At 39.7% G+C, this 19,079-nt stretch overlaps 1 protein-coding gene across 1 annotated transcript in view; it reads right to left on the bottom strand.

The window, feature by feature from the left end:
* The window catches only part of SIAH2 (siah E3 ubiquitin protein ligase 2), a 34,659-nt gene extending 18,628 nt beyond the window's left edge, over window positions 1-16,031 (bottom strand). The window contains exon 1 of the mRNA XM_081328816.1: window positions 15,349-16,031. Within this exon, the coding sequence (XP_081184942.1) occupies window positions 15,349-15,771 (423 nt within the window). The 5' untranslated portion in view covers window positions 15,772-16,031. The remainder of the gene's footprint in view (window positions 1-15,348) is intronic.
* Window positions 16,032-19,079: the final 3,048 nt, after the last annotated feature.

Here is a 19,079-nt window from a genome sequence, read left to right as displayed (position 1 = left end):
GGAAGAAAAGTCAATAATACATGTGGCAGCTTGTTGAATTGTAGCTCTCCAGGGCAAGGCTTATAATTTCTAAAATGAGCAGGGTTTCTAAGATGAACTGCAGATTTTTTTTCTAAAAGCAACAGTTTTATAATAAATGTATTATTTTATTCATTTACTACAGTTTCTTCTTGTTTTCTCTTTAAAATGTCAGATGGGCAACTATTTCCTGAGACAGGCAGCAAGCTGAGCTGGGATGCACATCCAAGTTTATAATCTTTGCCAATGAGCAATGAAAATTATAACCCAAGAACACTAAATCAATCCTTTACCAAAGCTGAAATCCCTATATAAATATTGGGTTCACTCAACAAATTAACCACAGCTTAAGATGTCTAGTATGCATGCAGAATATATGACTGGCAGATCACAATGGCTGATTTTACACACTAATGCTAGGCCAAAAGCAAAGTCCCATTAGGCTTTGTCTTATGTATGAAACCCTCCAAGCTGCTTCTTTAAGAGGAAAGAGGTATAACAGAAATGGAAAGGAAAGGTATTAAATGTGCTAAAGTAGCAAGCACCACAAGTGAATCAGAAAATGACAGAACAAGCAAACTGGATTGCAAAACTATGGGCAGCATTTCTCTTTTCCTACTTAAGATCAAACAGATAGCCTTGATTTGTGGGAAAACAACTGGGAAAAGAATCAGAAAATAACATATCTAATACAGTAAAATTTCTATGGAACAAAGTGGGGGAAGTATCGCTTAAAGATGAATTTGAACATTTGCAATTTTTATATATTTACCCAGAATTGATGTGATCTATGTAATGTATATTAAATACGGAAAAATCATGTGAAAATACAGATTTTATCCCCAGCAGCCAAAATCTATTTATTTTATTTTTTTATTTTATTTTAATTCCATTTATATCCCGCCCTTCTCCGAAGACTCAGAGCAGCTTACAAGCTTAGCAGTAGCCTTCATTCTATGTATATGCCTGCTTATTAGGGCTTTCACACACACACCCCAAGCGGCATTATTACAAAGTCAGCTTAATTGCCCCCAACAGTCTGGGTCCTCATTTTACCTACCTCGGAAGGATGGAAGGCTGAGTCAACCTTGAGCCTGGTGGGACTCGAACCTGCACTAATTGCAGGCAGCTGGTGTTACTTAAGGAGGCATTAGCCCACTGCTCCACCAAGGCAAGAAAGTTTTTAAAAGTGAGGATTTAATGTTTAATGGCAAATGAACCAAGGGCACTCATGGGCTCAGTTTATTCATGGCTCAATAAATAATCTGGAATGGGGCTTTCTAATATCTTGTCTAACATTTTCTTTGCCTGAAAGATAATCCTTCTACAACAGGGGTGTCAAATTGCCGCTGGGCCAGTTGCATCATATGGATGCTGCGCCCACCCCAGCTCTGGCAATGCAAAAAAGGTCATGATACGTCATGACACATCACACGACGCGGTGAGTTTGACACTCATGTTCTACAACATCAAGTGCTAGACAGGGGCACCCTCAAGCTTCACAAGGGATTTCAATAAACACAAATAAGAGCCACACGATACTTTTATTTGCAGTATCTTCTGCTTCTCAAACACTGATACCAAACTAATAATATTGTTGTATGATACAATACTTTATAATCTCCAGGCCCACAAACCCTATCTATGTGTCTACAGCAGGCATGTCAAACACAAGGCCCGGGGGCCGGATCCGGCCCACAAAGTTTCATGTGGCCCGCAAAGCCATCCTGGAAACAGTGAGGGAATGGCCCCTGCTGCCTTGGCCCTGGTCCAGAGACCCTCCTTCTGCTTAGAGACCCTCAGATCTGTCCCACTCCTGCCCAGGCCCCCATAGGCACCCTTGATGTGAATGATGTAGAGCTGGCCATGCCCACCCAGTAGGCTATACACACTTTAGCCACGCCCACCCAGTAGGCCACGCCCACCCTGGCCATACCCACCCGGACCCATGAGGGCAACCGCAATGCTGATGCGGCCCTCAATGAAATTGAGTTTGACACCCCTGGTCTACAGAGACCCTTTCCTGTCCATAAAACTCTATGTCAGTTTGATCTTTTAATTTTTTTAACAAAATAAAAAGTGGAAAGCTATCCAAAGCAGCAGTTTCCAGTCTTGTTCAAATCCAATTCTTGACTCTAGCCCCACTTCTAAACTTAAAAACAATACTGTGTCCGGGAAGAAAGGATTGAATGGATAAAGGGGTCAAGATCTCTTGGAGAAATACTGTAACTTCTTTGGGAATCAGAGTCATGCAGCCCTAATAGGAAGCAACAGCTGAGCTGGTAGGGGGTCAACCACTTAGAACTTAAGAGCTGTGGAGCTGTGGAAATAATGTCACACTCTGTCTTCTGTGCCATGCTTAGGATTTTTTCCCCTTTTATTTATTTATTATATTTTTATGCTGCCCATCTGCACTCTAAGGTGACTCTGGGCAGCTTTACAGTTCTCGACTTCCTTTCTTAGATTTCTGAGCTCTGTTGATATAGATCCCTCTTTTCTCTAATACTTCTTCAAAACTTGTTTGTGCATAGCAGCTCAGCTGCATGACTAGGTTATACCACCTGTTTAAACCAGCCACTATATTAACCCTTAAATTAGCCAAACAGGCTAAATTTGTGCAACAAGTGCTAAGCCGTAAAAACTTACTCAAGGCTAACTTTCTAATTTAAATGTCATATATTATACAACTGCACCTGTAATTGTTAATCTGACCTGAATAAATATGTTTCTTTGAATCTCTGGCCTAGATCATAGTAATACTATATAATATCCTATAGGTAAACACTGCTGAAGAAGTATTCTGGTAAATTAATGTTTTGTAACTGATTATGTCTCCTATAGCTGTACAACGCCCCCCAATAATATTTGCAAAGCCAATCTGAACGTATTCTTAAAATAACAAATTAGCCAAAAAAACAAACAAACCCGTGGCTGGCTCTTGCCAAGTCTATAGTGCTTGTTACAATCTAATTTCATTCAAAACATTACAAAGATCCAACCTAGAGCAGCCAAAATCCTGCCCTTGTGAATAAGAAACTCAAAGCAATTAATAAATTATCCATTAAATGCACCAACAACTAGAAACAGGATCAATAGCTGCTCTGCTCCATCTGATTTATCCACAACATTTGTGGAAAATATAAAGTTTTTTTTCTGGTCTCTTTTATCTTCTCTTCTTCATATCTGATCTTCACAGCTTTTGATTCAGTCAGACAAAGGCTACTTGAGAACAGAAAAAGAGCAAAAAGGATCTACTGGTCCATTTTAATTAACATTATTTTAAGATGAAAATCAAAGATGAATTAATCTAGATCAGGCATGTTAAACTGCCGGCCCACGGGCTGGATGCGTCATGCTGAAACTGTGCCCACCCCATTGCCTGCAATGGGAAAAAAGCCCCGATACATCGTGTGACGTCATGTGACATCGTGAGTTTGACATGCCTGATTTAGATAGATGCCCTAATTTTAAGACCAGAAAGAAGAACTGCTGAATTAGATTAAGAGAAGATACTTTAATAAATCCAAAACTAAAGGAAGATTAGTAGGTTGAATAACCATTCAATGAAGTTACGACCCATATTTCTGATGTTGATGTTGTCTGAATTTCTGTTTATATCAGGACTTGATAAAAATTTCAGATGTGTGCTTTAAAATCTAGATAACATTGGATATGAATAAAGAGGAAAACTCTTATACCAGTGGAAATCTGGTAGCCCAGAATAGAAAAAGTCAACACCACAATTAATTCCTGCTCCCTATAAGCCATTAGGATTTCTTCTCTAAATAAGCCAACTACTTAATATTATTGGGTCTCCTCCCTTACCTTCCTTCTTGAATCATGCAAATGAAGATTCAATATCCAGGTCAAAAGTATCCAAAAAGATCTTCAGTCATATTTTAAAGGAACATAGAAATGGAAAAGCAATGTATTAGAATAAGCTGCTATTGAAAGAGACCAATGGTGTACAATGATATACTCATTTTCCAGTATAGAATGGTAAGGCACAGATAAGTAGTCCTCTAGAAAAGCCAAAGGAAATTTAAGGTGGGCAAATGCAACATTTTTCACTTGGAAGATGCTTGGCTTGATAACAATACTGATAACTTTATAACAATACTGAAAAACAGCTTGGAATAGTAGCTGATCAGAAACAAAATACCCAGTATGAAACAGCGGACTGATGTGGCTACAATTAAAGCAAGTCCAGTTAGCCCTCAACTTACAAACATTCATTTAGTGATTGTTCAAAATTACAATAGTGCTGAAAAAAGTTATTTATGACCAGTCCTTGCACTTACAATGGTCATAACATCTCCATGGCCACATGATCAAAGTTCAGGTCCATGGCAACCAGCATGTGCCAGGTGATTGCCATTTCCGAATTTACTTCCAACTTCTGACAAAGTCAATGGGGGAAACTGGGTTTGCTTAATGACTGTGTGATTCACAGTGATGACAGTAAAAAAGGTTATAAAATTGGGTGCAATCCACTTAACAACCATCTCACTCAAGCGACAGACGTTCTGGTTCCAACTGTGGTCATAACTTGAGAAATATCTGCATTAATTTTGATCTGCATCAGCAGATTAGCGAAGCAAAGTAAGAAATTTAACTAGAGTAGGATGTCTGCAGTTGTAATGAGTCAAAAACTAGTCAAGATGGGGTGGGGCACAATTGCAGGACTGAAGCGTGTCTTTTTTCATACCCATTGTAAAAAAGAGGAATCCTTTGATCATATAGTCATGGCCAACACTTATTTTATGATTTCTCCTGCAGATGTCTCTGCCTCCCCCTAAGAAGAGTCTCTAGTTCCAGGTTTCTGGATTAGATTTCATGTGCTAATTTCACACATATTATGGGAGGAATTGATTGGGAAAAGAACCCCACATGCTTTTGTCTTTACATCTTCAAAAAGCCTGAAGCGGAACTCTTATTTATCCTTGAGCAATAACAAAGTGCAACCTGTCAGTAATACCTGAAACCTGAAACTCCAGTTCTGTGGATATCACCCGTCTAGACCTTCATGGTAACCATAGTCGTTATGTGATTCAGACAACTTCCCCATCCCCTTAAAATCCAACTTTCTGGAAATTTCCTTTGACATGTATAATATTTCTCAGTCAAATGTCAGTCATTCAGCCAGAATATCATATTAGTTGTCACCTGTCTACTGTTTCTGCCCAGGTTAAAGCTGTCTAGCTTTTTTTCCCTCTAACAAGAAATCCCTGGAAACATTCCAGTGTTGGATTTATTGGTAACAGAAAAACCAAAAGAGGAGTGAGGTGCGGCCAGGTGCCCTGGAAGCATGAATTGAGGCAACCATGCTGCCTGGCATTCAGAAATTTTAAAAGGAGAGTGAATCTTAACCAAACATACACCTAAGGCGGATGTTAAAATCACCTGTTTAAGCAGGTAACCATGTTGGCAAGTTCTAACCAGAAGTTAGGAGATTTCTTTAAAAATGGATTAATATCTCACCTTTTCTGTGGGAGTTCCAACAATAAACCTGTGATGTGGTTGAGAGACAAAGCTGGTCCAAAGTCACACAGCAAATTTCTGTGACGAAGGGTAGGTTTGAAGTTAGGCTTTCTCAATGCTAAACCAGCATCTGAGCTGCAAAATGATACTTGTTCCTGAAAATCTATTCCAAAGACTGCCCACTTCAGCAAACAGATATGTGGGCACCTCAGCTTTTTCGGAATAAGAATCTCCAAAGCTATTAATTGTGAGAAGAAACAGGTTCAGTGAGGACAGAGAGCATCTGAGCTTGTTTTTGATGCCCTAATCACCCCTCTCTGTTGGTCATCAGTTATATCTTCTGTTCTTGGCATAAAAAATGTGTCACTACTATTGGATATTGTTCCAAAACAATAAACCAAAAGCAGCTGTGCTGCCATTCTTACGGAGTCAGATTCTACTTATGAGCTTATATTTGAAAGGGGATAAAATATCAATACAGAATTTTTTTTCCTGCTAACTTTCCAAACCCCCAAGTTTCCTGATTTGCAACACTAAAGTGGTCCCATAATCAAAGTGCATGACTTTTCCAAAGCAAATTAGCAATGACCATTTAGCTGCAAAGGCAACCCTTCTTTTTTAAATATATAGGTAAAATGATCTCCTTCAAATTAATTCATTAGTTCAGTAATTTAATTTAAATTGGTTTAATTAGTTAAAATGATTGAGATGATTGAGTTGAGGTTCTCTGGATTCATCTCAACTTTTGCTTTTGCTTTTCATGATCGGGGTCCTCCTAGAACTCTCATACAGAGTGAATAAGAAGGCAAAAGCTCCTTCAAGAGAAGTTTGTCAGTTGTTGACTTCAGGGAAAAATTTGTGCAGCTTTCTGACCTGCTATAGAAAAGTGATGTACTACTACTACATTTGGAATGGTGTTTTTTTTCCAGCTTCTAGCCTAGGAGTTCCTGGTAGGCTTCCATCCAAGTACTAAGCCAATCCAAGTCTATTTAGCTTTTTTGAGACTAGCCAAAGTCAATTTGGTTCTGACATCTAGCTGGGACAGATCTCAAGATAGCTAAGTTGGTTGATAATATAAAAGTTTGGTGTATTACGATCACTGTAAATCAGTTTAAAAGATAGATGGGTTGACCAACACAATTTTGAGATCAGTTATCTGAGCCTTGGTGGAGCAGTGGGCTAATGCCTCCTTAAGTAACACCAGCTGCCTGCAATTAGTGCAGGTTCGCATCCCACCAGGCTCAAGGTTGACTCAGCCTTCCATCCTTCCGAGGTAGGTAAAATGAGGACCCAGATTGTTGGGGGCAATAAGCTGACTTGGTAATAATGCCGCTTGGGGTGTGTGTGAAAGCCCTAATAAGCAGGCATATACATAGAATGAAGGCTACTGCTAAGCTTGTAAGCCGCCCTGAGTCTTCGGAGAAGGGCGGGATATAAATGGAATTAAAATAAAAAAATAAAAAATCTGCTCTAATTATGTTATACATGAACTGCATTTTTCCCATGGTATTCTTCTCAAGCAGGAAAAACTAGTACTTCTAGTAATGTGCTATGATTTCCCTGTTTTCCTTGGAGGCTATTAACTCTTTGGGTGACCACGACACAATGACATTATCTAGGCAACAGTAACATGAGCCTACTGTTTTGAATGCTTTTGGCAACACACTTATGTTAACCTGGAAGAATAATTCTCATTCTTCCAAATACGTGGGCTTAAATGGACAACTGACAAAGGTTAATAAATAGTACTGATTTTTCTTGGCCAATAGAGATCAATTGTACTATACAATCCCTTCTTTAATACCCACAAATATATTTGACAGATACAAATAGGTCGGTTTCCTTAGTAAGTTAGATCAGGAAAAGTGAAATCTGCCTTCCTTGCACCAACTCCTCTGCAACTGATACTGCCCACGTCTAAAATGATTTTGCGATGTACCCTTCAGAAGTTTTAACTGTACACCTGAAAACACAAAACACAAGTGTGAATGAAATAAGTGGATTTGGTGCTTAGAGTTGAAGTTCAAAATGTGAAGTTCAAAACTAAGAGGTGAGGTAAAATTAGTAGCATATATTCTTCATTTGCCTTTAGATCCCATGAAGTCAATTTATAGAAACTTTCTGGTAACAGATTCCTGCCTTCCATTAGGGATTTCTTATCCAGGTTATTAACAAAATGAAATAGCTCAAGGAAATAATCTTAAAGGGTGTTTTGGATACATATTTATTTTGATTCAGTGCTAATGAATCTGTTTTTTATATGGTTTGTGCAGATATGGAACGTTCAAATTTGCAGGAGAAAAAGCTAAGATTTTCTCCCTGACTTCATTGGAAAAGTTTGACAGTGCTGCCCTTAACTGAGGCAGATATGAAAAAAAATCTTTTTCACACATACAGGCGGGTCAGAGGGAAGTGCTATAGCCTTCTGGCTCATATCAGTCAAATTCTGAGGCAAATATAGTCAGGAAGAGAGATGACTCAAGAAGCAAGGCAGGAGTTTTAAAAATAATAGACCACAAGCAATATAGATTTTAAGCAGATATGTAAGAATAGGAAATGCAAATAGGGGGACAAAAAGCTCTGAATGTCAAATGTGAAAGATGTATTCGTTCCCACCAATGTGGGAAACCACCTGTTCCAAGATGCTGGTATTAAAGCAAACGTAATTATGCATATAAATGGCTTTGTTTCATATTTATTTTTTTCCAGCCTAAGGTCTTCCATGTGAACTGCACTACAATTCACCAAATTTCCAGCCAATGCTGATACTGACCATGCTGGATAAGTAAAGTTCTAAGGCACTAGATTGCTAAAGACTAACCTACTCAACAGAAACATCAGAAGCTTTGTGCAAAGATCAATGGAACAATGGAAGACACAGTTGCCGATCAATGGTGATAGCCTGGGAGAGGTTACTATCAAGAGAGGAATTTTTTAAGGAGATTCACAATCATCACTACTGTTGTTATTGCAGTGATTCCTCTGACAACAATACTGAACAAATCAGACTATGGCTGTCAAATATCAGAAACATCTGGAAAGTATCCCACCTCCTTTACATGGATGATCTGAAGCTCTATGGACAAGCACCATCTGAAATAAATAGCTGCTCAACACAGTCTCTATATACAGCCAAGATATTGCAGTGGAGTTTGCCCTGGACAAACGTACCACCCTTACCATCAACAGAGTAAAAACAGTGAAGGAAGCAAGATGCCCTATGGAAATAATATCAAGAGTCTGGCTAAAGACCACCATTACAAACAACTGGGCATCATTTAATCTGACAACATCAAGTACACTGAAGTAAAAAAGAAGATTAGAATATATAGGGAGAGTGAAGAAGATCTTAAAGTCCAACCTGGTGGAGGAAATGCCATCAAGGCAATTAACACCTGGGCAATTCCAATCATTAGATATGCAGTTTGAATAATGGAATGGATTCCAGTATAATTAAAAATCCGGGATAGAAATATCGTAAAATAATGACAATGAATCATGCCCTTCGTGCACACAGTGATGTTGACAGACCCTATTTAACAAGGAAAATAGATGGGCATGAAATGTTGCAACTACACTACACAGTTGAAGAATAAAAAAGGGCATTGGACCTAGTTAGCTGCTGCAAGAAGATCATACAAATTGATTACAAGCAGTTGCATGATAAAGTAGCAACTATGGAGCCATGAAATATCTGCAAGAAATATCATATGCCTGCAGTCAAGAACCGGTGGGACCACAAAATGGACAAACTACAGTAATAGAAAATGTGCTCTGGGACCTTAGAATTCAAACAGACAAGCACCTGCCACAAAACACCTCAAATTAACAATTTTCAATAAGAATCCCAGAAAAGTCTGAGTAGTGGTCTTCGCAGTACCTGGGGAATAAAAGAAAAAGAACTGGAGAAGATAACAAAATACAAAGATCTGCAAATAGAAATAGAATGACTGTGACAAAAGAGCAAAGACAGTGCCAATAGTAATAGGCCCCTTGGGTGCAATCCCAAAAGAACTAGAACATCACTTATTGACAAAAAGCACTAACATTTATTTGGAACAGCATACATCCTATAAAGATACCTTTAACACCATCAAACATCATCTATCAATCCTAAATTCTTGGGAAGGATTCGACTGGTGGATAAAAATACCAAATCAAATCTAAACATCTGGCTGACTGTGTGACCAGATACAATAATAATAATACAATTTCTCACTCTTATCACCCAAGTTTGCTACAAATGTTTTTTCAGGACTTCAGATGTTGAATATTTTCACTCCCAACAAAGTAAGGCTGGCACCAGTTTTGCTGTCTTCAGGTGACAATTATTTAAACCAACTATTTAAAAAAATCCATTTTATTTTTCAAATATTGCTACCTTTCCTATTGTAATTGGACTTTCACCTGCTGATTACTATGTATGTACTTTGTGTAATTTGCTTTACTTTATTTCATTTTGTAAACTGGCTTGTGATAAAAGTCCTTTTGGAATTTTTTTAAGTAAATACTGTAAAATAAATCCACATGGATACTAATATGTATGCTTGTCTTGATTTTAATATTTTTAATATGAGCAGGTGAAAAATGTTATGTATGAAGTGAACTGATTTTGCCAATTTCCCAAGTGATAACTGAACTTTTAGTCTGGCTTATATCCATATTTACTCAGGGTTCAAAAGACATATTCCCAGGTCATTGTGCATAATTTGCTTCTTCTGTTTCTCAGGATTCCTAATTGAGCAACAGTTTATTAGCATATATTGAGCCTGAAACCAGCATCTATTAAACACATTTTGAATGTGTGCTTGATTTTTAATGGTATATGTAGTTCCTACGTAAAAGAAATTATAAACACAGAAGGTTCTGCAGAATAAAGGGCCTCTAGAATATAAATGGCAATGAGTATGTAAATCATTATAATTTTGCCTGAATAAATTAGATTCACTTTCCCCATATAGTTACCTTCAGCATGTTTAATTTGCATTATGCCAATCCAAACAATGTGCATAAGATGTCCATAGTGGCTCACATAAGCTCTACCAAGCTCCTTTGCCATTTCATGGAATCATAAAGTGGGAAGAGAACTTCACACGATCAGGTCCAACTCCTGGTCAGAGCAGGAATCCAAAGCACCTAAGCACCCAAGACCAATGGCTGTCTAGCTTTCACTTAAACACATCCAATCAAGCAGTAGAGCAGTACAACATTGGCACCAATTACTCCACTTTTCTAGTCTCACTGTTCTTATTCCATCTCACTGCTCTTACTGTTAGAGAAAGTTTTGTTCATATTCAATCAAAATCTGGCTTCCTATAACTTTGATCCATTATTCCATGCCTGAACTCTAATAAAAAGAGAGGAGATCTCGATATTCTGTGTGACATCATTTCATGCACTTGAAGACAACTAAATATCTTAATTGTCTTGCATACCCAGTTCCTTTGTTCTGTTCTTCATGAACCTTAACTTGTATTTCCCAATCATTCACATTGATTTTCTCTGAATCCATTTTAAAACTTGGGTGTTTTGATGCACTTGAACTGAGTCTGAACAACATAGAATACAATGGAATGATTACTTCCTGTGCTTTGGACAATACTTTTGTTGACATAGCCCAATTTTGTATTTGTCCTTTTTGCAACCACATGACACATCTGGGTCATATTTAATTTGAAATCAATTGCTAATCTGTTTTTCGTAAGTATTATTATTAAGCTAGTATTCCCTATCATGTAGTTGTGCTTCAGATTTTTGTTTCCCAACTGAAGAATTTTTCACTGTTAAATGTTGCTCTGTTATTTTCTGACATTTCATTTCTCTTTTCTAAGGTATTAGCTAGTCCACTCAGTTTTGTACAATCAGTTAATTTGGTAAGCATTCTCTCCACCTCTTCATTCATTTCTAATAAAATACTGAAGAAAAGAAAACCAAGGCCTGAATTTTGGGATGGTCCACGTGATACCACTTTAATTTGATTGATGGGCTCTTTTAGTACAATTTTCAAGCCAGCTGTCTTCTCAATGTCATGCCATTCAGTCTTCATAGGGTAATCTGCTGATCAGAATGACTTGATGTACATTGTCAAATTCCTTGCTAAAGTATTTTCCTCTTGGTGACACAACAGCTGATTGATACCTGACAGGTCTTATGACATCCTTGATAGGTTGAGTAGCCTAATGGGAAAAAAGTTCCATTAGTTCAACAGTAGCACCTATGCTTACATGAAAAATATTCCCAGTTAAATTTGGAAATACCTAAATTAGATAGATCTGGGGGGGAAAAAATCTGCAGCTGAAACCACCGAGAGCTACCCTTAGTCAATGTAAGAAAACTTTCCTCTATCAATGTTCTCCAGTTGATTTGGACCATAGCTGCTATCTTTCCTAACCACAGTCCATATTAAATTAATTTAATGGAAACTATACCCCTCAGTGTCTAAGACAAGTTAAGTAATTGAGCGAATGGTTTGACTCAGTATAACATAAGGTTCTTATGCTGAGCAGAACTAGACCTAAGTATCACACCATGGGTTCATCTAATCCAAGACTCCCAGAATGTCAGAAAGTGTCCAGCTTAAGTTCTAACTCAGTCTTCTTGCCTAACATCTTCAGGAAGCAATATGATTTACCCCTGAACTAGAGAACCCAAACATGGAATCTGAAACACTTTTCCTTAAATGAAAGAAAATCAGCTATTGCATCTAATGTCTCTTCTCCTCCTTCAATTCATACCTGGTGATCAGTAGGACAACACTTCTTCTTCAACCTCAGCTTTCTTTTCTTCTTTGGAGCCTTTCCTCTGGACAACTTAAGTAACATTTTCAATCTTGCTTTTATCAGCTGACCTTAAGATCTGTCTCAATGACACTTTAGAAGGTTTAGAGTGCATATTGATCAGCTTAAACCTAACTCTTGGGAGCAAAAGACACTGGAAACTGATACCAAGTATATCAAGTTAAGAGACTGGCTTTTTGAGATTAGCAGTGATAAAAAAGGGGTCAAATAAAGCTCTACCCCTTGCCATCACTTAGATGCAATACAGCAACTGCTTCCTCCAGTAAACGTATCGTGAAAGCAGAAAGAGGTAAGGAGACATTTTAAAGAGGAAGCAATAAATAGCACAAAAAGGATCCTATGGGACTAGTGCTATATTGTGGAATCCATGTTCACCATGTTGACTAGCTATAAACGTTTTATTTAATAATGAACTTTGATGGTTGGGTGTCTGTCATTTGAGAACTAAAATGGGTTCCCCAACCCAAAGAAATTATAAGGGATAGTTCATTCATATCTGCATGAAGACATATAGCAATTAGTAAATAAAAAGATACATATTTTAAAAACCTAAACTGATAATATCTGGTAAAAGTTTTGGAAGAAGGATCCTAAGGTGTAAGGATATTAAATAGTCAACTAAAAGAAAGAGAGATCCAGAGAGGACTCGTTCAGGCCACAAACAGCTTAAAGCAACCTTCCTCAACCAAGAAACTTTCAGATATCAGATCACTATGCCCATTTTTTCTAGCTAACATGCCCAATGGATATGTTCACATGTATGAAGGTCACCAGGTGGATAGTAATTGCTTAAATGATATATTACATTTTGTTACTAAATACTATAGCACAGAGATTAGCATCATCCCAAGGGGGTCTGTAAAAGTGTCTAGCTGGATTACTGTAGGACGTCCATTAACTATGATGCATTTCACTGAACTGTTGTTAAGCTTTTAATACAAAGTGGTGAGAACCTACGCTTTAAAGTAGCTCCATTTATTCCTGTTTTACCAGTCATATTACTTTGTAGCTGTTGAACAGTGATGCTTCCCAGATATTTAAGAATATTTCCTCCCCACCCTTCACTAACTAGGTCATTTATTTCATGTTATTATTTAAAGTGCTTTAGGAGCTTCTCACTGCTACAACTTCATCAAACAACATATGGACAATAGCCATAGTCACCAGCGTAAGAAAGTTTTGAAAAACAATTTTAAATTTGAAGACCAGCCATGAATTTAACCGGAGGAAGTTTTAAATGGAAATATTTCTGCAGCTCACCTAACATTTGAATTGAAAGGGATAGACCACAGGGCCTTTTTTGTAATGGCTGCAACATTTTTTCTTGTCCATGTCAATTTAATAAACCTTAGTGTTGGTGAACATTCATATAATATTCTCTACTCAATTCTGCAAGTGTAGGCAAGATTATATAAGAAAAAATTATATCCTACAAATAGTCCTGCCTAGGATTGGGATTGCTTTATTTACATTAGCACTTCTGAAGTAGAATCAATTTATGGGAAGCCAATACAGTTGGTGCAAAATCTGATTGCTTCCCAACTTTTTGCCAGTATCAGAAAAGTTGCACTTTGAAGTTACACAAGCACCGTGTCTTAAAATACTTTGCTATTGTCTGGTTTGTAATTAATGAAGAGATTATCCAAGCCATTCTCAATTGTTTCACAGAGAGCCACAACTGCTGTTCAAGCTGAAGCTTGCAAAAATATTTTCTAGCCACAGCAATTCTTTGCAACTCACCAGGCAGTGAACCTACAAGCATTCAGTCTGATCTTTCCATAGCATTGCAATCTCATCCAAGACTGATTTCATATCTTATCCAAATCAGCCAGATTTCCAATTCACAGAGCTTTGTCTTTCTTAGATTAGCAACGTTCATATTTTTCTCATTTTCCTTCTTAGTACTGATTTACAGAGTCTCTCATTTAGGCTGGGAAGCTTTATCTGCATTTCCTAAGAAACCTCACACTTCCTATTTATATAGAGTGATTTACTATAGATTTGTAAGAACAGTGAGGAACATTGTGTGTGTGTGTGGGGGGGAGGAATGATAAGAAAATCAGCCAGCACCACCTTTAAGAACCAAACAGTCAAAAAAGATTATGGCACTAAACCTGTAAGTTCCTGGTTTCCCCCACCCCACCCCACCCACCAGCATAACCTAAGGAGACAAGTTTGCTGTAAAGATCTATGAAACAAGGTTAGTGATTATACAGCATACCTATTTTTTAAATCCTCAAGACTCCAGTATTTACATGCATTTAATTCAATCTTTTTACAACAGTCCTTTAGGGCAGCATTCTGCAACTTGATATCCTTCAAATGTAAATAGGTCTGCAACTCCAGGAATTCTTAGCAACCACGGCCAAAGGCAGCCCCAGTACAACTGAAGAGGACCTGCTTGGGGACTTGCTGACCTAAGATACTTCTTTATATGGCCTATATAGAACAAGTATCAAGAGCAGAGACAGGAATATTGACTTAGTTACATCCGTGGTCTAGGTGAGGTTTATATCCGGTGCCTTCCTACCTCAATTTCAGTCTCTTCCCTAGAAAATGCAGTAGCAACCATTCTGTTCGAGTTCATTTTTCACCCGGCAGATGGTTTGTGAGCAGAAATCTTCAGCAGATCGTTTCGTTTCGTGAAATGCTGAAGCCCAGTCCAATATGAAGAATAAAGAGAACGCAATGCTTAAGCGAAAGAGCTACCGGAACGGTTGTCTGAATGAATGCCAGGGAAAGAATATATATAAAAATATGCTACGCCTCACTTTCACGAGCGTGTTAAAGAGCGAGAGGTCCCCCCGAGAACGGAACGCCCAAGACTTTTCTAATCAGAAGTAGTTTCAAGACGATCACCTGAAGTCTTCCCAAGGGGGAACGGGGAATCTTATAAAGCCACTATTAGCAAAACAGTATCGATTCTCTGGCGAAACCTCAAGGGCAGGTGCTCAGACCCACAGCGTCGATCCCCGTGGCTCCATCCCGTCCCTCTCCCCGCCCACCTTCCTCGCCGGCGGCAGTGCCAGCCGACTTCTCCCACCAGCCTTACCTTGCAAGGGAAGAGGACCGCCGAGGCCACTTTCTCCATCGCTAAGTTCCTGATGCTGGGGGTCAAGGATCCCCTGCATGTGGGGCAGCAGCTCAGCTTCTGCCGGCATTGGTTGCAAACCAAGTGCCCGGCTTGGCACTGCAGGATCGGGGGCAGCACATAGTCGAAGCAAACCGGGCACTCGAAGAGCGAGGTCAGCTCGTGATGCTGAGGCGATACCGGCCCCCCGCTGCCTTCCCCCGCTCCAGGGCTCGAGATCACAGCGGCCGCGGCAGGGACCGCGGAAGAGCCGGCTCCGGCCGCGGAGATGGTGGCGGCCGCGGCGGCGGTGCTGGCGGCGGGAGCAGCAGCCGGGGATGGCGCGTGCTGCTGCTTGCCGCAAGGTTTGTTAGCACTGGGTCCGGCGGAGGACGGGCGGCTCATTTCGGTCGGAACAAACCATCGAACTGCGGACGCCGAGCAGAGCGCTCACCCAAACCCCGCAGGGGCCCGCCAGTGGGATTCAAAACAACCACCTCCGTCTTCCTGGAGCCGCTGTTCCTTAGAGAACCGGCTCGGGCCTCGCCTTGGCGCCGCAGGAAACCGCGAACGTTCCCAAGTGTATCAATTTTCCAAAAGAGAAGCCTCGACCTTCCGCGGGCCAGCTCGGCGCTCCGAAGCCAAGTCCTTCGCCCCCAACAGCCCTTTCCGCTCCTCCCCCGGACAAACCGAGCGTGGTTCCTTCTCCGCTCCCCCCACCCACCCCTCCCCGGAACATTAATCTGACGCAAGAAAGAGACAGGGGGTGGTGTAGTCACAGGCTGCTCCCAAGTCGGTGTCGGCTCCTACTGAGCATGCCCTAGCCTAGCCCTTGCTAATGGCAGGCGGATACGGCAATTGCTACCCTTTCTCGTCGGGTTTTCCTCCCGCGGTTTTCCCCGCCAGCCAAACGAGGGCCGAGGAAGAAAGAGGAAAAGGGGGCAGAGGAAGCGATGGGCACGCGCGCCCCGGAGAGCCGTTTTCTCTATTGTTTAAAGCGTAGCGAAGCCGGAATGAGCTTCTCTGACCGCCATCTGCCGGGTGTTTAGCTCACTGCTTTCCCAGCACCCCGACTTTCAAAATAATCCCCTCCTTGTGTTACTCATCCCCAGAGGCCAAGCGAATGAACTCTTGGCCGTTTCTTCATTTCTGTGGGAAAAGGACAGAAATACTTTTCCAGGAAAGTTGGACAAGAAGATATATTGGACTAGATAGAAGATTCATGCCTGACGTAACGTCCACAAGCACCTGATGCAAGCCTTCTTGCCGTGCTGATGTAACAGGGCAGTCTAATTTGCTTCCCCAGAATCAAGAGCGAGGTTAGACCACAGGTCTGCAACCCGCGGCTCCGGAGCTGCATGCGGCTCTTTCAGCCGTCTCCTGCGGCTCCCAGTCCTCTGCCATGTGCAGTCCCCCCCAAAAAAAAGTGGGACTAAAAAAGTTCAACCAATCAATTCAAATATGCAGGGTAGGTGCATATCTCGCCTTGGCTCCACTCTTCAAACCCTGTTCTGCGCATGTGCGCATGTACGTGCATGTGTACGCATTTTTTGCGGCTCCCAGTTTTTCCTTTTGTGAGGGAACCGGTTCCGAGTGGCTCTTTCACTGTTTCAGGTTGCTGACCCCTGGGTTAGACGAATTCCGACTGGTTGTACTTCTCTTGCACACATGCCAACAACACCTGTTTTCCATTAGAGGTATGCAATACGTGGTCTTGAAACCACATGTCATTTCCAAAGACTCTTTTCTGGATTCCAGATCAGTTTTGATCAGGCTGCCTGAAGAAATCAACATGGCTTCCTGTTATCTTTAGATGGGAAGCACAAATAATAAAATGGGTTTATTTTTGAATATCATATAATTACTCGCAATAGTAAAATCTAATACAAACTAAACTCAGAGAAAGAGAAGAGAAAAAAGAAATAATATCTTATAATAAAAGTCAGCATTCCAAATTTTACTGGGCACTTGATCCATTTATAACTTTCTTTGCTCAAAATCTTATTTAGGTTTTTTCCTGTTTATTTCAAATGTTTAAGTTTTCAAGCTTATAATCAATTTTTATTTTGCTCAGAGTTGAAGATAAACAGGCCCAGTTAAAACTTTTTGAATAGGCAATTTCCAAAAGTGATTAGAAAGTGAGTTTTCTGAACTTAGTGTCCTTCGAAAGACTCTGCTGCAGTTGTGAGCAAGAGGACTGATCTTGTCATCTCTTGGCTCTCAAACCTGCATAATATTGCTGACTTGCAGTCTCCTTGCGAGGACCAGATGTCCAGAGCAACAAGTAGGCAATTTCTCATTCAGTCTCACCTGTTGATTGGTCTTTGCTGTGATTGTCAGCTCTGCTTTAGTAACGTTATGTTCAGTTCACTGTATCTCCCCAAGAATGGGTTTATTAAAACCTATCATTTCACTAAAAAGAAAAAAAACCACATATGCAAACTGGCTGCTAATCTTTCCAGCACACCAGAGAGTTGAAAGGTGTACTAACAGAGGTAACAAAACTGACCTGATCACAAAACATTTTTCTCCCCAAATACACTTATGGGAAGTGTGCAACTGAGATAAGCAGCAATAGTAAATGAGTAGCATTTAGTACCAATACTAATAGCGGACAGGTCCACTAGCTTTGTCAACTTCCTGCATTTATGAATGCTTTAACTGTGCAGTAAAACATACTGCTGATGAAAATGATTTGAGATCTGCACAGATTTAAACAGCTGTGTTTTGAAACCCAGAACTGTGTGGAAACATGGCTTAGTATGCACCTTGGATGGAGTGTGGCTAAGCATTTGGTATTTTTACTCGGTATGTGCTTAAAGACCTATATTTCTTTCAGCATTATCACCAATGGCCCTGCTGGAAACCGTAATCCATGTAGTTGGAGATATGCAGTTTTTGGGAGGGTACTGTAAACAGCATTAACACAAGCAGCTGTTCAATAAGACAGGATTCCCATGTTAAGTTAGTGTTCCCACTCAGCCATGGAACTCTCTGAGCAATTTGGGGCCAATCGATCTCAGCCCAATCTACCTCCTCCCGGGATTCTGGTGATAAAATTAGGCAAGATTGTTCTCCTCCACCATTATGCCTTTGAGCTCACACAGAAAAGCAGAATGTAAGTGTCTTGAACAAATGTACTATACCCTAAGACAATTTCATTAGACTTGAATTCTAAGACTCTAATCAGGTACTTTGGACAAGGGCATTAAATTATAGAAAAGAGTTGTGAAACAGATAAACAAACAAATAAATGGATAGCTCAATGATCATTGGTGTCATAAAGAAGATGTAAACTAAAAAAAATAACTGTAGAAACAATATGCTTCCAGCCAAAAATGAATACCATCAATTAATGTATATTCTGGAAGAAAATGTCAGGAGTTTAAAATAACTTTTGTAAAGTTGTGCTCAAACAACAATTCCCAAGAACCTCAGTATGTTTGGAAAAGAGAGTTATTTTTAAAGAAGTATATTAAAGTGTCATATTCCATCTTATTATTCTACTGATCATAATGTGTAATGTGCAAACCAAATACTTTAAGATTGATTTTCAATAATCAGAAACAGTATGGAACAGCTTCCTTCTGAAAAAAAAAGTCCTTATCATGAAATGTTACAAACAGAAGCTGGGTTTCCAGATCACTTTGTTCTTCATATACAAAATATATATTCATTACATTTTTGTGAATGAGTTCAGTTGTTTTTTTATC

This window comes from Vipera berus (assembly GCF_964194415.1).
Source record: "Vipera berus genome assembly, chromosome: 5".
In the NCBI taxonomy this organism is placed as follows: domain Eukaryota; kingdom Metazoa; phylum Chordata; class Lepidosauria; order Squamata; family Viperidae; genus Vipera; species Vipera berus.
This window is presented reverse-complemented; position numbering and strand designations above follow the sequence as displayed.